General features: G+C 43.2%; 1 protein-coding gene across 3 annotated transcripts in view; it reads left to right on the top strand.

Moving 5' to 3' along the window:
* The window catches only part of glceb (glucuronic acid epimerase b), a 43,085-nt gene extending 21,594 nt beyond the window's left edge, over window positions 1-21,491 (top strand). For all 3 annotated transcript variants that reach the window (XM_034529388.1, XM_034529389.1, XM_034529390.1), the window contains 4 exons: window positions 6,073-6,602; window positions 11,241-11,486; window positions 16,828-17,120; window positions 17,617-21,491. In XM_034529388.1, coding sequence (XP_034385279.1) covers window positions 6,086-6,602; window positions 11,241-11,486; window positions 16,828-17,120; window positions 17,617-18,348 — 1,788 coding nt within the window. In that variant the 5' untranslated portion in view covers window positions 6,073-6,085 and the 3' untranslated portion in view covers window positions 18,349-21,491. The remainder of the gene's footprint in view (window positions 1-6,072; window positions 6,603-11,240; window positions 11,487-16,827; window positions 17,121-17,616) is intronic.
* The last annotated feature ends 5,318 nt before the right edge of the window (window positions 21,492-26,809 follow it).

The raw sequence follows: 26,809 nt of genomic DNA, 5'->3' as shown, positions 1-26,809 counted from the left end.
ATCTGCTCACGTACGAGCGCTTCTTTCCAAAAGAAAATGTCGCTTATAATAGAATGTGAGCCTCGAAATAGAGATTTATAGTAACTTGCATACTAAACGGCCGTGGGGTAAAAGATACAAGTTTTTCCCCCCCCCCGTCAGTTGTTGCCTTACACACACACACACACACACACACACACACACACACACACACACCACCACCCCTCTTCACAGGAGCCAGCATGCCTCACAGCTTCAGCATAAGCAGATAATTTACAGGCGGTCTCAAACCCGTACCTCACTTCACCCGTGGAGGAGAGCAGTGAAAATGTCAGGAGTTTAGTTAGGGCTACAACACCTGCATCTCACGCGTGCACCGGGCCTCTGCTCCAATAGCTCCCCGAGGGTGGCTCACGAGCACTCAGCTTTTATTGCTGCGATGACTGCTGGTGATTTTTTTTTCTTTTTTTTACAACTCCATTCACCCATCCTTATGCTCGCCGCCGCAGCCGTTTCCACACGTTGTAAATGCTGTTGATTCTGCACCGGGGATCAGGACGGAGATTAGATGTTGGCTCGACTTGAAGTGCGTTTAACAAGGTCACGATGTCTTTTTGACACCAAAGGCCAAAGCCTTTTCTCATCATTAAAAAGAAATAACAATGGTAGCAATATGTGCCTGCTAGAATTTTCCCAGCCTTGCTACTGTGGATTTGTGGGATAAAGACATCCACAAGCGCCCAGAGATCCCTCGTATACAGTCCATCACAGCAGAGAGGTGAGCGCTCACAGTCAAAGTCTGCAGCCCGATGTGCAGAAGCAGCAAGAAAGCCGGGCATGCGAGCGCCCCCGAGACCTCAGGAATTTCAAGTCTGTGAAGTCGCTCGCCCTGTTAGTCTGTGAAGCCGATGTTCTCCCAAGCAGCTGGAGTGTGGAGCTGTCGGCAATATCATGTCGGACTCGTCAGCCAGATATCATTAAGCTCCGATGAAGTCAGATGGGATTCGCCAGCGGTTTGTAATTGTTACCCCACTTTTAGCGTGTAGTTAATATATAATAGCCAATTTTCTTTAGGGACCTGACTGTTATTTTCCAAAAGTTATAATGAGTAATTGAAATCGTACATCCCGGGCTAAAACGTGTTAATATTTTAATTGTATATTAATCTGACGGTTGTTTTCTTCGTTTTTCGTATCGCCAGGTGTCTCACTTTGTTGGACCAACAAACAAAACCTATATTTAGCTTACTATCTAATAACCCCCCCCCCCCCCCCCCCCCCCCCCAAAAAAAAAAAACAAACAAAGTAGCACACTGTTATATTGGAGAAGCTGATGTAACATGTTTCCAAATAGCGTCAGCATGCAGCGAAACTGGGCCACGTTCTATTGATGAACTGAGGTTGCTTCCAAAGTGTTGTCCTTTGCCTCCTGGCTTTGTATTAAAATAAACAAAAGCACCGCGCAACGCTTGTAAACGTGTGACAGGCCTGTAACTATGCAAAGAGAGGAACAATAAACATAATGCAACCGTTGCGTTTTGTATACACATAACACATTTCCCTCTAAATAGCAGCTCAGTGGCAGTCAGGCTGTTAATCTTGTGCTAATTGTAAATTGATTCCTTGTTAATACAGAGATTACATAATCAAGTGGCCCCAACTTCCTGCTCCTGTGAGGATAAAATCACTTCCCAGATTTAATATGCCAGAGCTTTCCGTCGTTCCTTTTCTGACCGGCATGCTTTTATTATTTGGGTATCATTCAGGCACAAAGGCCGTAACAGGCACTGGCTGCTATTTAAGGCACTTCTCAATTTCCTGAGGCGGGACTCTGGGAGCACGTTAACTGAAAAGCTGCTTTTGTTTTTTGTTTTTTCTTAATCCGTCAGGCACGGAGGACTCTTATACTCAAAACAGTTTTGTCTTTCACCTCCTGTCAAGTTGCATCTGTCTTTTCTTTTTATATACAGTATATATATATATATTTTTTTATTTCAGCGTAGTCTTGACTCAAACCAGAGTTATTACCGGAGGGATTATATCGATGCAACACTTCCTGAGTTGAGCTGATAACAAGTGGATTACACAAAGGTCCATCCATATCTCCTCAGCAAGTCCTCACACCGGAGGATGAAATCAAAATGATGCATGCGACTGTCCTAAAGCCTTTTCTAAAGCTACAGATTGTGGTCGTGGTTAAGTTTAGGGGCGGATTGCCTTTTTTTTTTTAATAGGAAAAAAATTAACGGCAGGAAAAAGGGACACAAACTGTCTCCAGTAACTTTGCGCACGCATCTATTCCCTCTGACTCTCTCCATCACAGCTTCTGTGGTCGTGTGACACGCCGCACAGATCCGGTCTTTGCTCCCGAGTGAAGGCAGTCAGCATTCAAACGACTGCAGAGGTTTGCTGAACACGAGTCGTGTTGAGCATTTTGAATAAACAACCGACGCCGCTGTCCCGGTGCGAACAGATTCCTAATAGATGAAAGCGAATTTAGGTCCAAATGCACCAGAGACGATGCAGCTACTGTCTGAGCGGCGAGCTCAATGTTGTTTTCTTGCCTTGTAATTAAGTCAAGCAGAAGATGTGATTTACAAACGTCCTCATTTGTGGAATCACAGGACATTAACAACGGCGTTTAACTAGACTGAATTGTTTTTTTCTTTTTTGTCAACCTGGTTAACAGTTGTTCCTCTTTTTCTGTGTATTCAAATAAACATGTTCATTTGAATCTAGAAAGAGTTGAGGAGTTCATTGTCTGGGATTTGGACCCGAAAACGGCCCTGCATTAAAACAACACAATGGTGGTGGGGTCGTCTCGTTTTAAGATGCACGTGTTCAAAAGGGAAACACTTCACGTTGAGGACAAGATTTTAAGAAGTTACAATGGCAGCAACTGTTTTATCTTCATCACGAGGTAAACGATACTGTTCACGTGTGCAGAGGGCTCCTCCAAAAGTGTGCGTTTTGCACGCGTTCGATTGGTCAACGCTGTTCGATGACGACCCCGCATTGTTGTTCCTGATGCGTTGCGTCACCACAGATGACATTTCCATCACTCTAGATAGTTACTAGTGGATCGCTCGACCTCCCTGGAGCTGATTTCAACCAGGTGGTAAATGATCAAGCGCCGATTTGTGTGTCGGTTGTGGATGAGAAATAAACCGAGAGCGGTATCGCCCGAATCAAAAACACTCATGGTTTTTGATCCGCAAACAAAAACTGCATCATGTAATTTGCTCGTCCGTGACATTAACTCCTCTTCCAGTGTGCTTACCGTTGCGTGTAAATCACAGTCAGGAAATGGGACATGGCTTTTTGACGGATGGCCTCATAGTCGGCGTCGAGGCAGAAGGATACTCTCCATGCTGCAGTGCTTAAGCCCATGTCTATCCACCTTGAGCCTGAGCTCAACACCGGCAAGGAATCACTATAAAAAGAAGCAATTATTTATAGCCGACTCCCTGACAGGGCCGGTCCTACTTATCTTTCAGGGTGCAGTCCCCCAGGCCCTCTGCATCGCATTTTTTTTGCATCGTCACAGCTCCTGTCGGCTTTCATTGCTGGTAATTATTAAAAAAATTAAATTTCACCCCTGACTAGAACACAACCGCAACAAGTTTAAAACTAGCACGTAAACAAGAAATATAACAATACTTCTTGCCTCTTACTTTTTCTTGTGTAAAGAAAATAGTTTAGTTGTTTATCAGAGGAGATGTTCTGTGGGCGGACTCATCTCAACAGCCTAAATTCAGTGTTTGGACTCCTAAGTCTTAAAGTAAAAGGAGGCCATTGTTCATCTTCTACAATGTGCTATCCCTCAACATTTGCTTGTTAAAGCCCACTTTCCTTTTTAGCAAGAGTGGTCTTAGCCATTAACTTGGTTCCAGAGGGCGCTTGCACTATAATCTGACTCTGCAATGCTGTAGGACATTGCTATCGTCCAATTAACGCACATTAATTGAGCCGACCTTTGCTAGCGTCTCGTTTTAAGGTGGGATATTAAAATGAACTTGGGGAATAATGATTTTCCTCTTCCTTCCTCCGTCATCGGAGGAGGACCTGACTCCTTCGTCACTGTAATAGTGAATTCTTTGAGCGGTGAGCTGCAATTAGTGTGGAGGAGGAGACCTCAGGATGTATTGATTTCCCACTGGCTGTGTGAAAAAAATGCCAGAGAAACGCAGAGGACATGAAAACATGTATCCACACTGATTCATCCAATAGTGTGTCTCGTGGCGTTGTTTCAGGTCTTCATTCATATACAATTAGGACGTCGGCGAAGCTATAACTAAAATAGAATCTGTGCGATGTCAAGTGTTGTCGAACTGCTATTGATTTGCCGTGAGCAGGAAAAGTCACGATGATAACGGATGTTGACCAACAATTTAAATGCATTCCGATAATTACAGTGAAAGTAGATGAATGTGTCGGAAATGCATCGAATCTGACGCAGACGGAATACAAACGATCAGGAAGTGACCGAAAGAGGAAAAGACTTGATTTGGAAACTAGTTGTGAGTGATGGTGTGAACCTTTCCAAAGGGTAATTGGGCAAAGGATGTAAGAGCCCTGTAGATGTAACACGGGCTGAGCAGAGATAAAAACAGCTGCAATGCTCTAAAAGGAAACAAAAGAACCCTAAAATAGACTATTTGCAAATTGCTTTTACACTTTCTTTTTTGTAAGTATAAAACAACATTTTTTTTACCATTGGACAAAGCCAGGCTAACCGTTCGTTTCCAGTCTTTAGGCTAAGCTAACCAGCTACTAGCTCCAGCTACATATGTACAATATCCATGTTCTCAATCGGCAAGAAAGCACATGAGCATATGTCCCAAAATGTTGAACGATTCCTTTTTAATTGCAAGTGAGCCAGATAGAAGAGTTTGTGAGTTGCCACGAGGCGCAGAATTGACTTGAAAACGTCCCAAAACGAGGAGTAAAAATGATGGACGAGGAGACCGAAAAACCAATTTCAGACAATGGTTTTCTGTTGGGTGGTAAATGAGACGCACACATGCTCAGGCTGGCATTCAGAGCACGAGCCAGAGCTCCTTATTGGTCACAAAACTGCCATTTTGCATGTGCAACTGGAGCCTTAATTACAACACGCTCTACATTTACCATCTTTCCTCGTGTGCGTCTGACTCATCGACAGCGAGACGATCCTCACCTAAACCAAAAGTGAGCAAAAAAAGGGTGTTTGACACAAATTACAACTTCATGTCATGTATTTGGGGAATGTTGTTGGCAGCAGCATTCTCGTGGGTTCATGTAGAGCCTCGTGAGATGATCGCTGGATAACACTCGTAGTGTCGACTGCACTTACCGTTACGAATTCTCTATTTCTTTACTACTGACCTCATTTAATTGATCCATTTGGTTTACCCACTATTAATGCTGCCGTTATGGGGCACATTGCACTAATATGCACTGAACCAGGTTACAGGCAGCTTTCTCTAGCGAGCTGAATCTTTATTCTTTATTTTTTTTGTCGTAGTGTCAACCAGAAACTTGGTTTCAGTGATGGAGGGAGGGGGATTATGGATTCCCCCTGGTATATTTTTCCAGAGGAAAGCCGACTTGTTCATGTGTAAAGGTTTTCTGTGTGTGTGTGTGTGTGTGTGTGTGTGTGTGTGTGTGTGTGTGTGTGTGTGTGTGTGTGTGTGTGTGTGTGTGTGTGTGTGTGTGTGTGTGTGTGTGTGTGTGTGTGTGTGTGTGTGTGTGTGTGTGTGTGTGTGTGTGTGTGTGTGTGTGTGTGTGTGTGTGTGTGTGTGTGTGTGTGTGTGTGTGTGGCCAGCTTTAACAGAAATACTACAGGATGAAAGCGAATATCATAACGCGTATCGCATCCTTGTTTTCAAAATGAGTTCATTCATAGTCTGACTGAAACAGAAACTGACAGTAAGTGCCTTCTCGAAGTCTGGAGAAGTTTGTTTCCACTGCTAAACGTTTGAATATTTGTTGCTGAAAGGACAAACTGTACACACACACACACACACACACGCACGCATCACGGATCGCCGTTCCTCAACAAATGATCAACCTTGGGTTCTTCTCACGGATCCCTTGTGTCTGTGTCTTGCAGGCGAGCCGTGACCATGCGCTGCCTGGCTGCTCGGGTGAACTACAAGACCCTCATCGTCATCTGCGCCCTCTTCACACTCATCACGGTGTTGCTGTGGAACCGCTGCTCCAGCGACGCCTCCCTGCGCTTCCTGCCCCGCGCCGCCTTGGTGGCTCCCAGTCCCAGGGTGGGGGACTCCAGCATCAGCAGCCAGCAGCACCCTCCACAACCTCCGGAGCCCCCGCCCGTTGTCGGGGTCGTCGCGGGGATCAAGTACGAAGATATCGACTGCCTGATCAACGATGAATCTACAATCAAAGGCCGCCGGGAGGGCGGAGAGATATACCTGCCCTTCAGCTGGATGGAGAAGTACTTCGAGGTGTACGGCAAAGTGGCGCAGTACGACGGCTACGACCGCTTCGAGTTCCAGCACAGCTACTCCAAGGTTTACGCGCAGCGGGAGCCGTACCACCCCGACGGGGTCTTCATGTCCTTTGAGGGCTACAACGTGGAGGTCCGCGACCGAGTCAAGTGTATAAGTGGAGTGGAAGGTAACAAAAAAAAATGTTCATTGATGTTTGAGAATACACACCAATGTCAGATGTCCCTGCACTAGAGAATCAAATCTGAAAGGCGGTGTGCTTTTGAATAGCAGTCTGACGAGAAGAAGAGGCTCTTCGGATATAAAAATAATCAATTTATTAACGTGTGGAAAAGGTGACGGTGTCGAAAGATGTTAAAAAGAAATGAACAATTCTGTACAGCTTCATTTTTCACATACATTTTTTTTATATTACACAATCTGGCACCTTTTTTGCTCGTGCAATAAAAAGATTATTTTTGCAACTGAAGACCCTCTAGGAGTCTAGATTTATTCATTTTTTCCTATAGTAACAGAAGATACAGGATTATTGCTTTTTGATTTTTAACTTTACTTTTTTTAGGTGTTTAATAAACCCTGTGTCGATGTGAATTGATGATTGAATATGATTTACTTAATACGGTCTGTTCCAGCTAAGCGATGCATTGTAACTCCTATTAATTAACAAGATACATCAGACTTCAAAGAGCACCTGCTCAATCTCTGCCACCCATTCCCAAACACCGTTAGCCTTTCTTTAACACTGCCTAAAGTAATTTGTGCAAATTCAATTTAAAAATGTATCTTTTCGTCACACAATCAGCAAGTCTTTGTATCGATATTTTACTGGAAGTGAGCGTGTCCCTCCCTGTTCCTTCCCACTTTGAGTCCATCCAGAAAGTAGTTTTCTCTTCGAGGTTCCTTTTTAAAATAATTACCCGGAAGGATCAATAGCTCATTTAAAAAGGCCATTAGTTCAAACCACATTATCATCAATATAATTTCCTCGCTCGCTTGGAAAAAGTGACCCTGTGTATACTCCCCAGAAATTACAAAATAGATATTTATTGTCCTGCTTTTATTGTCAAATAAACCAGAGCGACGAGTAAAAGAAAAGAACGGACATCGCGCCAGGAACTCAAAATGTATCGTTCACTTTCAACAGCGTAAATTAAAAAAGAAAAAGTAGAAGACGTGTCCAAAGTCCTTTTTCCACTCCAAGAAACAAGCCTTTGTTTTAGTGGGGAGATGTAATTTTTTTAAAAAGGTGATATATTCACTGGCAAAGTGGCAGTTGCTGAGGTCAGCCTGATGACTAATGATGGCCAATGTCTGCAAGAGCAATTTGCCCCCAATAAATACGTATTTTTGTTGAGATGGATTGTGCAAATTCCCCACTTTGGCATCTTACTTTTTTTTTTTTCCCTGGTTACACAAATCTGCTTTTCTGTTCATCACACACACACACACACAAAGAGAGAATAGAATACAGCATTATGACGCCGGTCAGAAAGCCTGATGGCATATTTGATTGATATGTTCCAATAGGTTTAGTTGATTTTCAGTAAATGCCATTTTTTTGTTATAGTTCTCATTACTGTGAGTTGCAGTCCCACTTAAGGACCCACTACAAAGACGCATGTATGGGAGGGAACGTATAAAGTGGGAAATGGGACAGGCGGGAATCCACACACTCAATTTAACAAGGTCCATTAATTAAGCCCAAGGCTCCTTGCTATTTAGCACTCCACACACACACACCTCTCCAATTTAGCATATTTTCATAGGTTAAAATAGCAATTCATTAATTAGCCCATCACGGTCCAAGTTCCAGCGGGCTAAACAAGGTCAACACGCCCCGCTGCCCACGGAGATGTTATTTAACAGCATCTTCCTCAATGCTCACCACGCGTCGTCACACTAGCCTCTGCTGTATTCTGTTGGGAGTCAAAACATTTGACATGCGCCCTGATTGTTCTGATGTCTCAAGCAGTTACTCGCGTCTTTGAGATGCCATTGGGATTTGGGAGGAGGGGGAACTCAATTTGAGAGCGTTTCAGTTCAAATGAGTCTGAAAGTTGACTACAAAAGCATGCCATCGAGGTTTTTTTATTATTAGACGGACATAAAAAAAAAAACCGCAGCGCTCTTTTATGTGCCATTACTTGTCGCATCTCCTTCTGGGCTTGTGGTTTTATCGTGGCGGATTTGAAAATGAGGTCCTTTCTTTTCCTTGTTGCAGAGAACAAAAGTTGAGAATAATGAATCTCCGGCAGCCGGAGCACCATCATTACTGGAAGTAGTTAATCCTCTTACAACACCCTCCTAAATCACACTGCGTCTCGTTTTGTGTTCATCTTCACTCCCGGTTCTATTGCAGACCGCCAACACCAAACACACACACACACACACACACACACACACACACACACACACACACACACACACGTCGTTGTGTATGCAGCTAAATAAACTTAGTAAGTGGTTCATGATGTAACCAGCCAGAACATCCAGCTGCAATGCAAAGGTTGGAGCTATATTAAGCTATCTACGCCACCAGGTGGCAGAAGGACTACAAAAAAGCTCACAGAAACACAAGCGGATTGGTTGATGTCTAATGTGTTGGCAAAACAGTCGCCCACTTTACTTAAGTGTACACCGAGTAACATGAACATCCCACTTGCATCATGTTGCTGACTGCATGACATGTCAGTCCGATATTCGCTGGCCTTGTAGCTCTGCTTCGGTCCCCATCATGGACGTCAGGTCAGGTTAGGTTAATTTCACTTGGCATTAACCAGTAACTAATTGGTTTATTTTTATTTTTAAAAACGGGTGCACACGAGGCCCTGTCTAAATAACCCGATTAGTTAACATGGGCGCCCATGTTAAAAATAATCTATAGACCGTAAATGAACCTATAAAATAACATGCGTAACCGCTCAAAGATGTTCTTGGTAGTTAAACCTGGTCCCCTGATTTTTAAAACCCAGCTGTCAGCTGCAACATGCTCAAACACAGTTTAAAGAAACTAAAAGGTGCAAAGGCGTAGCTGGGCTCTAATTCTCGATCACGTGACACGTTAGTCATTGGGTTCAATGTTAATATTAAACATTAAACACCTTCAACCAGGTGTTCCAGTCTCGCTGACCCACTGGAGGTCAAAAGCAAAAGCTTGCATACCAATGAGAGCTCTTTTTTCTGCTATATTAACCTCTCGGGCTTAGAGCCTATAAGTGTAATTGTCCGAAGGCCTAGTTTCTCAGATTTGTAGAAAACGTCCGTCCTCTTGAATCATTAAAATATGTGCAGGCTTAACAGTCAATTCCACATGGATTACTTTGTGTTACTCAGGGAGAAGTACAGCGTTCCAGTGTTGGGTCATTTGACTTACGTTGTCAGGGGATACGGCAGTAACGACACAAGCATGGTGTGTGTGTGTGGGGGGGGGGGGGGGGGGGTCACGTGGTCACGTGATTCTTTTCCCTTTTTTAAGAAAAAAAAACAAACTTTTAGATAGTCATCTGTATGTCACTTTGACTTTTGAAGGCAAATAAATCATCACAAACGCGTGAAAAATCTTTGTGGATAAGCTGTCAAGGCTGTCGGCATTGGAAACCCTGCAGGGAGAGTCGGGAAATGGGCGAGATATTTTACTGCCATACTCCAGGTGAGACGCTGCGATTGTTTTTGTGCGATGGATTTGGTCCCTCTGAACTGAGACTTCAGTGTAATGCACATGAAGTCCATGAAAATAATGGGATCAGCGGTGGTCAGAGTTTTTTTTTTGGTGGATAGCGACTTCATATTTCAACAATGGGAAGACCAAAGGTGGCAGATTAGCAGACATATTGTAAAGTCATTGCGTTTGAACTGCTACTGTATAATTGATGAACATATTGCTAGTTAAGAACTGACTATTACGGTTACTTTTGTGCCCAATATTCCTGCACAGCCATTTAAATGTAAATTGCCAATCTTTGGAGATGCATTTTATGTATGAAAGGTTGCATTTTAGATTTAAATGTATTATTGACTAACACGAGACACACCGCTCCTAGCTGAGTGATCTCTAAGCCGAGGTGATTCTTCACCTCCACTTTAAATTACACTCTCATGAGATGGAATGAAAATCCATAATCAGTTGTTTTTTTCTGTCATAAAAACAAAGATATACAGTTTTTTTTTATCTCCCTATTTTGGAAAACGGCACACATGGCAGTAAGGAAAGTAAAGTGTATGCATGTTTCAGCATACATGAGTATGTGATGATGTTCCTCTGGGGTTTGGGTTGCATGTGTGTTCTCTCGGTCACAAGGTCTATAAGTGAGCTGTTAATCAGAGTGAATCTGCTGCCTGAGTTATTTCTGGCAGGTCACCAGGCGAGCTCGCCTCCAGTAAAATGCAGTAGATTAGCTTGTATTCTACCACTCTATCCAATCATTTACATAGCTGGTGATGTTTGAAAAAAATAAAATAATAATTCAGCTTCTTATTTGCCTTCTGTGTCAGAGATGTGAATCTCTGATATTGCCACAGTCGTGTCCTATTACCGTCTTTTTAAAATGTTGTTTGATATCAATAATTCATTTTTAGACTAGTTTTCTTCACACAAGCGTGTTTATGAACTTAATTTGACACTGCACCAAAAAAAAAAAAAAAGAAGCCGTTATGACAACTGCTTACTAAAAAGGTCATTTATTACAAAAGAGTGCAAAAGAGCCTAAAAGAAAAACATTTCCACAAACGAGATGCTCATGCAAAAGCCATTTCGAGACGCCGTGTAATAACTAATTGCTCATTATCTTCCTCTCCTCCCACCTCCCAGGCGTGCCGCTGTCCACGCAGTGGGGCCCTCAGGGCTACTTCTACGCCATCCAGATCGCTCAGTACGGCTTGAGCCACTACAGCAAGAACCTGACGGAGCGCCCCCCCCACGTGGAGGTCTACGACACGGCGGAGGACAGAGACAGCCGGGCCAGCACGGCGCCCTGGGGTGTGCCGAAGGGTTGCGGCCTCAGCCGCGTCCACGACAAGACCCGAGCTACCTCCGTGCGGCAGTTCAGTGCTCCAGGTATGCGAGCCCTCCGTGGGCCTCGGGGAGGGGGGGGGGGCTTATCTCCTGTTGACTGTGGCTGGAGGAGGCCGATACGCAGCTCCACCCTCAAGGCCGTGAGTCACAGCCACCGTGCGAGAATACTGGCAGTCTGTGTTGGTTGGCGGTGGATCCGCCATTGACATTGTGGAAATTGCCGCGGACGCATTTAGTCGACATTATTCTCACAGCAGACTTTTATCCCTTTTTATCCAGAGTGTCAGTGGTTGAAATGATAACTGTTTGTCAGCTGGAGCCAATTAACCTTAATTTGTTAGTCAGAGGACGGAATAAGTGTCTTTTGTCTGCTCAGCGTGCTCGTTGGAGCCATATGGGCTTTAATGGAAGGGTAGTTAGCGAGTGCCTTTTCGAGAGTCTCTTTAGTGGAACAATACAGTTGATCGCTTCAGGCAGGTGGTCGAGTACTTAAGATATTAACCTTTTAAAACGTGTCACAAATATTTAATTTCTCTATTCCAAATGGCTAAATCATTTCCTGGCACGACCAGGCTGATGCAGATTTAATCCAACGGAGTAAATAGTGCATTCGTTCGGGACTATTTTCGGCTGCAGATTAATGGTCGTCTTGAGAGTGTACAGCAGCAGGTCAGTGTGTGTGTGTGTGTGTGTGTGTGTGTGTCAGAGTGACTGTAAAACATGCTGCACGCTCATTGTCAGGAAGATGGATGTCACCCATTGCAACATTGATCTGTTTTTCATTGATTATTGACGACAATGGAAGTCTTTTGCACAGAGGAGTACGCTTCATCAAGCTTTGGCTACATAGGATAACATCGGCTTATAATAATAATAATAATAATAATAATAATCAAGTATATCACTAACTATTCCTTTAAGCATATCATATTAATCAGTTTTATATTTAATTAAATCTGCCTAATAGCTCTGGTTAACAGTTAAGAGCGCTCTGCAGTGTCTGATATTATTACCTTTCTCATTGTCAGAATTAATTTATCTGTAATTTTATTGATATAACCATAATTTGATCATGGCCAGAATGAATTAAAAACATAAGTTTTGCCTTTGGACCACTTTGGATGCAGTTCAATAAACAAACAAAATAACCTACACGCAGCATTCAGCTCCCAATTATAATTTAAAGATAGAGACTGTAAACTTTAGACTGAAGCCACACAGTAAGATTATAAGATACATTTTTATTTTGGTCATATTTTTTGCGTATTCTTGACCTGCTTTCAGTTGGTTTTAAAATAATTGGTTTGACATTTCAAAAAAAGATATGTATATATATATATATATGAGTATGAAGGTTTCTGGCATTGAAAACATTTCATTTATTTTCGAGAGATTTGAATATTGCAGCAAGAACCTTTTTAAAAACATTCTTTAAAGTCGTCTATTTGATTCTCCGTCATCGCTCAGCCAGAAGGCTCGTTGTGATGAAACTGACTGAAGGATGCCGCTGTCCTTGGTGCACCGTTTCGTATCGAGGCTCATGAGGCGCATAGGACACTCAGACAGTATGTGTGCATCGCCTCCCTTATGCGTCTAAAAAATGTAACTATAAAGTTATAAATATGAAAAAGATAAACCGTCTCACTCCTATTGTCCTTTTTCGTTATGCTCCAAACTGAATTGTGTTCAGGTCCGCAGTATGTGCGCGAGAGACTGATCCAGACTCAGTTTGAAAGAGTCCACGTTTTCAGATCAGAAGATGGATTTAAAGTAAAATCTTGTGACAACTGTCTCTTTGCTCAGCTGCTGTCAATAACTTTGACTTCTATGAAACAACAAAAATATAAGATCTTGGCTGCAGCCTGGTTAGTTTGTGCACGCTGGTGTTTATTATACATTTATGCTTGGCCGAAGATAGTTTAGTGAAAGAAGAAGTGCCACTCTGTGTCATTTTTGAGTGGCCTTTGTTTTTAAAAGTCCAAGAGAGAGAGTTTTTCTTTTCTTTTTTCTTTCATTAATCTGGCTGATTGTCTCAAGCTAATTTCAGACTGACGAGAAGGTCGTTGATATAACTGGTGATGTATTGAATACTGCGTAGACGACAAATACAGACGTAGCTAAATTCATAGTCAAATTATTTCAATTTAAAGTGCGATATTGGCCCAGAAAAAATGGAATTGGGTATTTTCTTTAAAGTAACGGGCAGACTGATTCATTTTAATGCCACAACTGTAAAATTACAGAGGCCACGAGGACAGTTTTTGAAAGTCAGGATCTTAATTCTCCTTTGATCTCCTGATGATATTTCCAGGACTCTCTCTCTCTCTCTCTCTCTCCCTCCCTCTCTGTGTGTCCTCTGTTGAGCTGCTGCCCTCACTGTAATGTCCCCCTCCTCCTAATTCCTCCGCTTTCGCCCTCTCATCACGAACAATTTCTTTTCATTTCGCCGCTCTACACTTTCTCTCCGCTCACCTCGCCTTACAGATTCGACCCGCCGCCGTCGGCTCCCTCTTTCCTCAACAGCATCATGTTTTCATCATCACCCCTCAGCCCTCCCTCGGCAGCCTTCACTCTCCATTAATCTTCCCCACGCCCCACGCCCGCTTCAGCTTCCTAAACATTGCAATCCCATTATGCTCTCTCTCCGTTCTAACACCTTATTTTCTGCTCCGTCATCCAAACTTTTCCTTGTTTCCTTCCTCCGCTGTCGGTTTCTCTTTCCGTCTCTGCCTCCCTCCACTTTCTCCTCCTACTCCCTTCACCCTATTTGGGTCTTCCCCCCCCCCCCCTTCCTTACTGTATCTAGGACACTGGTGTTGAACAGCCTCTCAAATCCTCTGACAAGTGGATCAATCGTCGGTCCCCTGATAATAACCTACCGTCTACCATCTGCACATTCCTGCACGAACACTGTCCGCCGCCGAGACCCTTATTTTCCTCAATCCCCTCGTGGTGGTTTTCACAAGCCTGCCAGAATTAGCAAAGGTGATCTGTGAACGGAGATGCGGTGCAGTGACAGCTGCCACCAGCACCGAAGGGTGCCTTGCTCTGGAAGTTTCTATTGTTTCACGGTCTCCATTGGCATTGGAGTTAAAGTTGCATTTTTATTTATTGTTATACTTGTAATCCTTTAAAATGTCAGTCCATGTTGGTGCGACTACTCCCATGGTTACCGTGGTAACATCAACACTTCTTGACAGCTGCATTGTCACAAACAAACAAACGTTGGAGTATTTTATAATTTTTTAGCCAAACAAACCGTTGTTTTAACAAATATGTCGGTCATTAACAACTGATTTATTACTGTTTCATTACTCCTTTGCAAACAATTCAAACTGACCCACTGACTCCCATTTCTTTCATTAATAACTGCTGACGTCACTAACAGTAGTGACCAATATGTTGCAGTTCCTGTGACTCCTTCACAATAAAAGCCCCCCTTTTCACCAGTTGGGTGGTTTTAATGTGAAGCAGCAGTAGGAAACCTTGTGTTTAGGCGTTGGGCAATCTGAAACCAGCCGAGGAATGGGAGACTACCAGTAAAAAAAGCAGTTTTGATAAGAATAATGTAAAGTTGATCGGAGACCGACCATGTGGCTTAGTGGTCCTTCAAAACGGAGGATCGGGGGGTTCGAAACCCGGCTCCGCTTGCCCGCGTCGATGTGTCCTTGGGCTTAACCCCAAAATAACTCCCGTCTCCGGGGCGTGAACGGATATGATTGGTTAGTTAGAGTCCTGATGGGCAGCTGGGACCTTGCGTGGCGTCACCTGTCATCCGTGTGTGAATGGGTGTGAATGGTTGAATGATGACACACTTTGAGTGGTCGGAAGACTAGAAAAGCCCCATAAAGTCCATTTACCATTTATGTACGCCGACTCTGAAGCGTAAGGTGCTAAATCTTGTGCAAACATGCATATATTTAGTGTTTTATATTTAAAGATCTACTTTAATACAATGTTGACAGTTTATTATTATTATATTGTTGTTATTTCCCAACATTTAATGGACAAAAAGTTGAACCGAGAAATATAATTGGCCGATTAATCAATAATGAGCCCATAAAAACTTCCCGAGGGGTGTGAATAGTTGTTCCCGCCGTGGTCACCGGGGGGATGTGGATGAATAACCAAAGTGGGCCGACTGTCGCTTGTATCCGCATGCACAACGCGCCCCCGAACATGTATTTCTGCTGACATATTTGTAGCTGCATGTCATCTCCGTCTGCTAAACAGCCAGAGAGCGATGCAGAGGAGGAGGAGGCACCTCGTCTATATTCCCTCCGCCCATCCTTTATTGATGCCAGAGTAATCACGAGGCCAGAGTACAAATCCACTTACTCTCTGCATTGCCTTAAGTAATGGATTTATGAGTGCATTAAAGGGCCGTAGTCATCCACAGGCCCCTGCCAGACTGGCTCGCTCCTCCATTCTCCTCCTGATCGACTGTCTTTGTGTCTCGGGCGGCCTCGTCTCCTCCTGCTTCCTCGGCTCGCCTCGTGGGAGATCCGATCCTCAATTGTCTTATCGCTCTCGGCTCATTTTCACTCTCTCCGTCAGGCTGGCGTTGAGGGCACTTGAGGCGCCTCGTCTTGCCATTATCCTTCTTTTCCCCGGATTCCGGCACTCTTTCTTCTCTTCATCCTTTCAGGAGCTGTCTTTTGAAAAGATTTGTTTGTTGTTTATTAGCCGTGCAGGCCCGAGTAACTAGGCAAAAGACACAGAGATGCTGTAATGCAAGAGGAGCGGTTGGCTGAATGTAGGGAAGAGTTGTGGGGATGCAAAATGGGGGGGGGGGGGGGGGGGGGGGGGGGGAGTTGCTGCAGTTCATGAACTTCCTCTCTTTTTCTAACCCCTCTGTTCTCTTCCTCCCTCTATTCCCTCCTTCCTGTCCTCCCAATTAAGCTCTGTGTGCAGTGACACATCTGTACTGCACATCCCATGAGAAGCTTGTCTCGGTCTGCGTTCGAGGCTCTTTCTCTCTCTCTCTCACACACACACACGGCTAGCCACTTCACACAGGTATTAATGAAACACGGTTTTGACCACAGAAGATCGTTTGATCGTTTGCGAACGTGACTGCATCGTGAATCTGGGGAACGTGAAGGGGAAAAAAAGACGAGCTTCCATGGAAACATCAAAGGAGACGGAAGGCTTCCTGTCATTCTGCTAAAAATAGTCCAATGTCATCCAGTAATTGTCAGAAGTTTGTCGGACGAAATGCAAAACAAACAAAATATACCAAAAACCTATTTGCTCCTTTTTGGGTTTTTTTGGTTCATTGCACACATGTTTCCCCCCCCCCCCCCCCCCCCCCCCCCCCCCCCCCCCCCCCCCCCCCCCCACCCCCCCCCCCCCCCCCCACCCCCCCCCCCCCCCCACACAGAGTCCTCAGAGGGCGTGTCCCTCCCGCTGGGTAACTCCAAAGACTTCATCCTCAGCTTGGACGTGAAGTTCGTCTCCAACGGCAGTGTGTCCGTGGTCCTCGAAACCACGGAGAAGGGCTCGCCGTTCACGATCCACTACGTGACCAACACGCAGCTCATCGCCTTCAGAGACCACGAGATCACGTACGGCGTCGGGCCCCGAACCGCCTGGAGCACGCTGACCCGAGACCTGCTCACCGACCTCCGGAAGGGCGTCGGCCTGTCCAACACCAAGGCTGTGAAGGCCACAAAGGTCGGTACCGTTTGATGCACCTAAAAACTATTCAACTGTACAGAGCTGAAACATTCAGTGGATTTATTGTTGATAAATAAGTTATTGTTTAAGTGATTTTTCAAGCAAAAAAAAAAGAAAAGAAGAAGAAGTAATGTTTTAACACCTTGCGTTTTAAGAAATGATGATAGACAAAAACATTAAATAAAAATAATCAGCAGATTAATCAATAATAGTTAATTGCATCCCTGAACCGGACCGTATATAATTAATCATCAATAATTTCCCATCTTAAAGCTACATATCAGTCGGTGGTATGAACAGAACTAATACCACCGTACATATTGCTGCATTCATCTTAGATTTAGTTTAAATGCAATTATAGATTTTTGTAACGTTTAGCTTTATGTGTATTTCCTCGTGAGAACTTTGTCGCAACGACATTGAATACATTTCTAATGCTAACTCCAGCCATAACAATCCATTGGTCTGCCCGTGCGTTTGATTCCTTCCTCAGATCATGCCCAGACGGGTGGTGCGATTAGTCCTTCACGGGCGCGGCTCCGTAGACAACGTCACCATCTCCACCACTGCCCACATGGCCGCCTTCTTCGCCGCCAGCGACTGGCTGATGCGCAACCAGGACGAACGAGGCGGCTGGCCCATCATGGTCACCCGCAAGCTGGGCGAAGGCTTCCGGCCTCTGGAGCCCGGCTGGTACTCGGCCATGGCTCAGGGCCAGGCCATGTCCACCCTGGTGAGGGCCTACCTCCTCACCAAGGACCAGGCCTACCTCAACGCTGCCCTCAAGGCAGTCGGACCCTACAAGGTGCCTTCGGCGCAGCACGGGGTCAAAGCCGTGTTCATGAACAAATACGACTGGTATGAAGAGTACCCCACCACACCCAGCTCCTTTGTGCTCAACGGCTTCATCTACTCCCTGCTGGGTCTCCACGACTTGACTGAGACCGCCGGAGAGAAGCTCGGCAGGGAGGCGGGGCAGCTGTTCGGCCGCGGCATGGAGTCGCTGAAGGCCATGCTGCCGCTCTACGACACGGGGTCCGGGAGCATCTACGACCTCCGTCACTTCATGTTGGCCACGGCGCCCAACCTGGCACGCTGGGACTATCACACCACGCACATTAACCAGCTGCAGCTGCTGGCGTCCATTGACAACGCTCCCGTCTTTAAGGAAGTGGTCAAGCGCTGGAAAAACTACTTAAAAGGGATCCGTGCCAAGCACAACTGAACCAACTGTAACTCACACAACGCAAGCAGCTGAGAGGATGACTGAAAGGTTTAGTGTGTGTGTGTGTGTGTGTGTGTGTGTGTGTGTTGCAGGTTCATTCTGCATCACTGACTGTCGCTCTCCCCTCCTGTGTTTTTCCTTGAGCTAGTGTTTGTAATTATGCACAGACCTAGTTTTTGTGTGTGTGTGTGTTTAGAGACGGCAAATTTATTTTTTTGTACCACTTCATCCCAGATTTGCAAAGTTTATTAAACCCAATAAACGAAAATGAATATATTATGAAGAGGAGAATGTTGCCAAAACACAAACATATCTTATTAATATGGATTTTGGATTTATTTCTTCCACCGCAAAGTTATTTTTATCAGATGAACCCACAAGAGTCAGAAGTTTTAAAATCGAGATGTATTCTTTAAACACACAATGTTTGAGCTGCGAGGCGAGACACATTAATTTCAGTACCATCACTTTATGGAAAAGTGTTATGCTTCCAGTTCTGTTCTGAATCTCTTTTCCATTAAAAACACCAGATAAATAGTTAAAAATAATTTTGGGAGGGGATTATATTGATTCTTTTATTGACCGTAACTCTTTTTTTAAATAGGTTTTCCTTTTTTAACATCAATATTGAGTCACAGATTAGGTTATCTGTGGACCTCTAACCACCATATTTGTGTTCAGATAGGAAAAGTGGCTCTGCTACCAGGATACCTTCTTGGTTCCTACCCATAATTCCACTGTGCATAGCTGGTACATGTGGTCAGAGTTCACTGCGTCTTTAGCTTGTGTCACCTGGAGGGCTGCAGGTATGACGCCGCCACAACGTGAGCGCTCCTGTTCCCTGAGATGATTCATAATCTGTCCTAAATTTGACCCGTCAATGCGGAAGCCACTGGAACACCTATTCTCTTTTTTTTAATTCTTTTTTTTTTACATGTGATGTTTTAAAACCAGACGTCACCAAGGTCCCTCAGTTGGTCACAAACAAACTTAATTATTTATGTTCGGCTGCAGAACACACGCTACAAATAGTTATCGCTGCTTCACTTTATGAGAGTCGCCGTCGCGCTTGTTCCTCAAAAAACAGTTTGGGTTAAATATATTTAAACTTCCTCGTGGCGTCTTGAAATGGACTCGGGTAATTCCCAATGTGCAGACGGGACTACCAATATGCACAATGACCTCTTCAGATGTAAATGACTACATCTTGGATAACTTTTCTTTTCCCTGATGAGTCTAAATAACGGCCCAGCAGTGTCATCATTAAGCGCCACACTCGAGCTGTAACATTGAAAACTAACATTTATTTTTTAATTGTTTTAATTGCGAACATTGACCTGTCATTGTGAAACATTGGACTCTTCACATCCCTTTCATTCCCCTTTGGTGTGAACATCAGCACCTTTTTTTTTTTTTTAGCTACATTTTCATGCCCCCACTTTTGACCTTTCTTTTTGAAAAGCTCTTCCTCCGAAAAAAAAAAAAAGTCGTGATGATGGATGTTATGTGGGCAGCAGAGGCACCGCTGCGCTAACACGCCGGTTTATACGCTTAACAATTCAACCGGCTAATCGGCGCGGTGGCCAGTCGGGGGATGAGTCAGCAGTCGCTACGGAAACAAGGCGGAGCCCTCGGCGTCAATGAAGCTTTCATCGATCTGCCGTAAAGATTATTTATGGGTCTGTTTGTCCTCCTCGAGGTGCTGATGGGGGATTTCTCTTTGGTCATATTCATGTAAACTTTGAGATGAAAACGTTTTTTTTTGTTTTTTTTCGTGTTGTCGTAATGTGAGCCGATGAGCCTCCAATCAAAAGAAGCATTTATTCATTTTGATGTAGCGTTGGATAGGAAAACAATTGTTTTTGTTTCAAAGCCACTGTTGAATCCTTCGGGCACATCTTCCTCACCTGTCACTCGACCTCCTGAGTGAATGATGAAAGGACGAGCGTTGGGAAGACTTAGAGTTAAAAGAAATAAAGTAATAATATTAAGAGGACAATGGAAAAAATATTTTGCAAAGGAAAAAGGACTTTGTCCTAGTTTAACCACTTTTTTTTGTCTTGAAATATTACGATTTCATTCTTCAAATATGCCTCTTTTTTGTCTTTTTTTCCTCCCCAAGACATTTTGAGATGGTTTTTTTTCCTAGAGGTTTATTCTGTGGGTTGAAGAAATTATATTGATGTCCTATTTTTAAAGTTTTAAAAAGATCAAATATCACCAGAGAAGAAAAGTATGAATGCACGTTTTGATAATTCCAGTTTTTGTACGCTTGCTGACCTTTTCTTTTCTTTTCTTTTTCTGGTTTCTGATCATTTCTTCCATTCTTCGCCATGTAGACAGGTAGAAAATGTGTAGTTCAAAAAACATTCAGGAATGGAACTTTTCTGTGAGTGAATAACCGTCTTTTATTTTGTTTATACCAAAGTCATCGATTCAAGTGCGTTTTGAATTTGTCTATTTTTGTGCGAAGCGATTTCCATTCAGCATTTAAAGATGTTCAGTCTCCGTGGAGACGTCACACAGAGACACTGCCTTTTTGGGAAATGCTAGTTATTGAAATGTAGGTTGAATTATAGCAGAGGAGACGTGTAAAACTTGCTTATGGGAAAGGGGAAGTGTGCAACTAGAGATTAGCATTTAGTCAGCTGCGAGCCGCTAGCTGTAAATTCTCTTTGAAAGTTTTTCTTTCCGTTTGTTTGTTTGTTTGCATCATTCGTCATTTGTTTGCGGAGGAGCACGATGTTTTACTAGATAGACAAAAGCACAACTGACGTTTGTAGTCGCTTTTTATTTTATTTTTCTTTGTTGCATTTATTTTTTTTCAGGACAATGTGCTCTGATGTTATTTTTAGGTATCACGGCTTCTTTTTCTTAATTTTAGTTGATTTGTTAGTTGTTTTTTTTTGCTGTCTCTCCAACAAATGACCACTTGAGGTCAAATGTGATTTATGCAATAAAATGTTTACTGGGGGGGTCGTGAACGCCACCGGAGACCCAGAGCGGATGTACAGACTTCAAGCACAATGTGCAATGCTACCATTTTTTAGTCCCACAGAAGAGAGGTGTTTATATACAGAGTAAATCTTTGTGCTTTAAAGATGTGCTTTTTAAAAGGTGTACAAAATAAAAGCATTTTTCTTAAAACTTCTGCTCGCATATCTTTTTTTTGGATATTTAACAGAGGCACAGCAGTTTAATGAAAACACCCCCAAAACAAATATTAATCTCTTACGATTGTGATCATCCATTATTGGTTTTAGTCATTTTTTACACCAAATATGCTTCTCAATTGGAAGATTTGCTGCTTTTCATGGTCTTTTGTAATCTAAAACTAAAACATCTTTGTGATTTTTGGTGCTGTTGGTCAGATAGATGATTGTTTGATTAAATATTGTAATATATATTTAATTTATATATGATATATAATATATATATCATTTCAAATAGTTTACCTTTCATCATCTCTGCATAAATGTGTGTGTATACATATATATATATATATATATATATATATATATATATATATACACACACATATATAAATGAAGAAAAGAAACATGATACAAAGGTATTAGTCCATCAACTAAACATCCATACACTTATATCTATTAATCTCTTGTCATTGTTCATATGAGTGTTTTGCATTTGCAGAGAAGGTTGATTTTGAACTAGTTCTAGATATTTATCTCTTCTCGAGTTCTCTCACAATAAAGTTCATCGGTTCAGCAGCTCTGACTGCAGGAGAGAAAAAGTTTGTTTCACACTGAACGAGCTTCTCTGAAACTGGGCCGAAGGAAAAACAATCCCGATTAATAATTTATCCTAATTAGGCTATTCTGATCCGGAGAGAAGCGGCAGGCACCTGAGAAGGACTGTGTCTCCTGCCACCCGCTTGCATTTTTCATTATCTCCTGGCATTTATAGTACGCAGCCACAACTTCCCCCTCACACACACACACACACACACACACACACACACCTCGCCTCACACACGGCTCGTTCCTCTCCTCTCCCCGACGCTAATGATATTACGGTCCCTCCTGACAGCGAGGCGGTCTCCCAGCCCTGTAATTAGCCCTCCGTAAACCCGATAAGCCCCGTCTCTTCACAGCCTCTTCTGCTGCCGTTCGGGCGCCTTTTGAGATGGCACCGCGATGACATTACCGCGAATCATCGCCGCCGCGCCGTCCCGAGGCCCAAAAGGCTTCACGGTGTCCATAAATTGACCCACTTGATGAAATTAACACTCCGTTGAACCCTGCGTTATTGGATTTGTTTGTTTGTTTGTTTGGGAGGAAGGGGGTGAAGGGGGGTCTCGGAGGAAGTGGGAATGGAGGGAACAAATGGATGTGGAGGCATCCAGTGAAAAGAAAAACGGAAGCAATGCGCCTGCAATTTACGTCCCAGCAGGTTTTTGGATCTTATTGAGTGACTTTTTTCCGATGTATCGTAAAAAAATTAATATTTTGGGAGGACTGCATGCTGGTTTTTGTTGTTGTTGTTTTTCCTGCAAGTTAGTTCATGCTTTCTGACACTAAGCTAGAGATGTGAAAATCAATACGACTCTCATGACTGTGCACCATGCGGATATGAGCATACAGCTAATACAAGCCGCTTAGCTTAGCTTACTGGACGCAGGGGGAATGCTATGCTATGCTCTGTCGAAAGTTTTAAAAATCCAAATACCAGCATCTTTAATTCTCACCTGTCGTCAATTAGTGAGGTTTGGAGATGCTGGGTCTTGTTAGCCAGGCTCTCTGTTCCCCTCCCATGTCTACGGCCCTTCTCCTCTTCTCATCTAACTCTCGGCAAGAAAACTAAACCAGCACATTTTCTAAAAGGTGGAAGAACTCCTTTGGAATTCCTCCCTCTTGTATTAGCATCTACCCGCCGCGAAACAATCCGCTTTTATAAATCAGCTCTGCCTTCAATCGTCACTTCTTTTATCTGGTTTCATTCGTGCCATCGAGCAGACGGCGTTATCAGCTCCAGCTTCAGCCTCTCCTCTAAATGAACCCCAGAGGTGGAGAAACTGTCATTCCACTAAAAAGAAAATGAATTCCCTGCCACGGTTTCCCCAAAAAAACTTGGTAATTGCTGTATTTTGCTCATTCATGAGCAGCTGGCCTCCTTCTGGTTTGAAATGGTAAAGAGAGAGAGAATAAAAGTGTTCAACGGTGCAGCCAGAGTCAGACATTGAGAACAATGAGGAGGTAAAGCAAATAGGAAAAGGGTACAGAGATGCTGAGGAGAGAGAGAGAGAGAGATGGGGTGTTTCCAGCTGGAGCGAGGGAGAAGCTGCTTTGAAAATCTGAAATTCAACAGAGACAAGAAGAGGAAAAAAAAACAATAAAAAAAGCGCCTGGAGTCTAACAACTATTAATAATGTATCAGGGGGGCGTCTGCCACACAGGAGCTCCTCATTTGGAGACACAAACGACACCTCATCAACCAAAACACCGGGGAGGCACCGGCGCTCCGAGCAGCTGCAGCGCGGCCCCGCCTGGTTCAGTGAAGCCTATCGCACATCTGTCCCTCTGCAGCCACGACAGATCACGACACTAAGTCAGCGCGTCGTAACTCATCGCTTTTGTTGGATAACAAAAAGAAGGGTGGGATTTTTAAAAAAAATGGCACGCGTGAAGAAAATGAGTGAGTTTATTGAGGTAACTCAAGAAAGAGAGAGGGCAAGAATAAGACGGTTATTAGTATGCTTGGGTAGTCTTATATTGTGCATTTATTGGGTTTTTTCTTATTTATCATCACATAAATACAGTGATGGGATGCAACTCTGAACATTTACTCAACTATAGTAATTATGATCAAAGTAGACGAACATCTGCTTCACTTGAGTGTCTTCATATATGAACACGCACAGGACCTTAATCCTGGCGACCACTGTTCATGTCCAATGCGTTCCAACATATTACCATGATAGTGTGTGTCTCCCAATATATATATACACACATGTCCCACTAAAGCCAGCATGAATGTGAGCAAGAGGGTCAAAGGTCAAGGTGCCATGTTATGACAAAGTAATATATGTCCCAATATGAATGCAAAGGACAGCTGCAGTATTTAGTAAAAGTATATAAGATAAAGTATGCAATTCGGAGTAAACTTTGGCATGTCATCACTGGAGTCTCTGTGAGTGAGTAGTCACGTGACTCACCAAAAATCAATTGTTTTTGACGCCTAAACCTAACTTCCTGTGAAGACGGATGTTTTATTTTGAAAAAAGTGGAAACTGACACGCCCTCCCCCGACTAAAGGGCTACGAGAAGCGTCATAGTTTGAAGCTTTGGGCCATTGACTGAGAATGTGTGGATATTTGGAGTATTACTACTTTTACTGAAATAAAAATATCTGAATACTTTCTCCATTTATATCCTTATTGGATTATTGTCATTGTCAGGGTTCAGGTTTTAATGATTTAGGTGATTTAAGTGAAACGGCTGTAACTGCTTTTTTATGCTGCCACATAGTTTAATATATATATATATATATATATATATATATATATATATATATATATATATATATATATATATATATCCGCCTTCAAATGAATATGATGTTTTTGTATTTAAAATCTGAACGTGCAAAGTAATAGCTAAAAATAAATGGAGTGTAGTTACTTTCCGCCGCTGCATTTATTTAAATTAAATATTTAAATTAAATATTTACATTCGCGGCGCTTAATCAAATTTTAATACCTGTGCTGTGAGCCTTTCGGACGACCTTGCAGCCATCTGAAGATTCACAAAAACAAAAAAGGTTTGCATCAGCAGCGACTGGATGAATGCTTAATGCGCTCCATCGTTGTGCTGATGGTACACAAACATGCAGCACTTGCTCCAGGAGGCTCGACCTCTGACCCGAAGTGAAACTATTACTGCTTCTCATTAACAGTCAATAAGAGAAGCACGCAGGCCTTTCTGTCTCTGCAGCGATGCACTTGAATTCCCTTTGATACTTAGCTTTGTAGTCCAAGGTTACTGAGAGATACATTAATTAATATCAAAAGAAGACAAAGGCCAACTATATTATGTAAGGAGAGAGTTTGAGGACACTGACCTTCAATTCAGGCTGAAATTCTACCTGACTACCTTCAAACAGCTTCTGTTTGAAGGTAGTGACACCTTGTGGTGAGATGGGAGAGTGCATGTCTGCAGGTACTGCACCCCGTTTATAATCTGTATGAATTGTATTAATGCAGATTGTAGTAAAAGCAACCGTGTCTTGTGTGTCTCATTAATTCAGACAAACTAGCGTAAACTAGCTCTGGATAGGACTGTACCCGTGTTCTCGTTTTGTTTATGTCATTATAAATGATGTAATACACACACACACACACACACACACACACACACACACGCCAACAGTAGAATACAACTAAATACATTTACTCAAGTGCAATATTTTTTATTTTTCCTTTTCTGCTTCTTTACACTTCTACCCCCACTCCAAATATTGCACTTTGTACTCCACTACATGTTCCACACGCTGTATATTTTACAGCTTCACATAGAGCATTATTATATATTTATTATTTACTACATAACAGTAACAGCAACATAACAGTGAAGTATGTGAACGCACTTGTTCTAATTTCTGTTTCCCCCTAGTGGTAAAACGTTGTAAGTACACAGTGAAGCCAAGACTGTAATCTAATCCTTTCACATGTTGTAATGCGCGTTGCCAAAGACTCATTTCCTCCTTGTATTCATCCACCACAAAGCACGCGAGTTATGTTTGTATTAGTCTGTATTGTTTACGATGCTGTTGTTGGTGCGCACGAGACATCCTGCGTGCAGCCCCGCCCCCGCAGCACACACCTGCAGCCCCCATTCCTGAGCCCGCCTGCCACTCCTCCGGGATGGGCGTGGTCACGTGTCATCACAAGAATTTTAACCCGAGAGAGAGTTAGTGAAACACTTTTTAATGTTTTATATTAAAATCACCTTTATGGTTAAAGGTAAGAAGGTGACACGTTGTTGTCACTGTGACCTTCCTCTCAGCTCAACACCCTTTTCGCACCTGACTTTGTTGACAGTGTTGCCTCTTAAAGCCTTAATGACTCACATATTAATGAACTGATCCTAATACCCCAACTGACTGTTTGTTTGTTGTCTTTTCGCCTGTGAAGCCGCGGTGTGCTGCTCCTCTGAGGGAGAGGAAGCTGAATGAGATCCCAAGGTGCACTCCATGTTGTGTTTCATTACACTGATCTATTGTGAATGGCAGTGTGTGTGTGTGTATACATAGAAAAACACACTCGAATAATTTGGACTCGTCGGCTGAGGATCAAGCCTTCGAGATGAAGCATTAACTTATTTCATGTTTAAACTTAAGCGAGCATGACTTATATAGTCAAACAGACCACAACAAGATAACAGGCCCGGGGAGCTCCGGCTGGGCTCGGCTGCTGGGCGTGGGGCCTTTGTGGGCACATGTC

Source organism: Cyclopterus lumpus, chromosome 3 (assembly GCF_009769545.1).
Source record: "Cyclopterus lumpus isolate fCycLum1 chromosome 3, fCycLum1.pri, whole genome shotgun sequence".
NCBI classification, from domain to species: Eukaryota; Metazoa; Chordata; class Actinopteri; order Perciformes; family Cyclopteridae; genus Cyclopterus; species Cyclopterus lumpus.
Note: the sequence above shows the minus strand (reverse complement) of the source record. Positions and strands in the feature narration are given on the sequence as shown.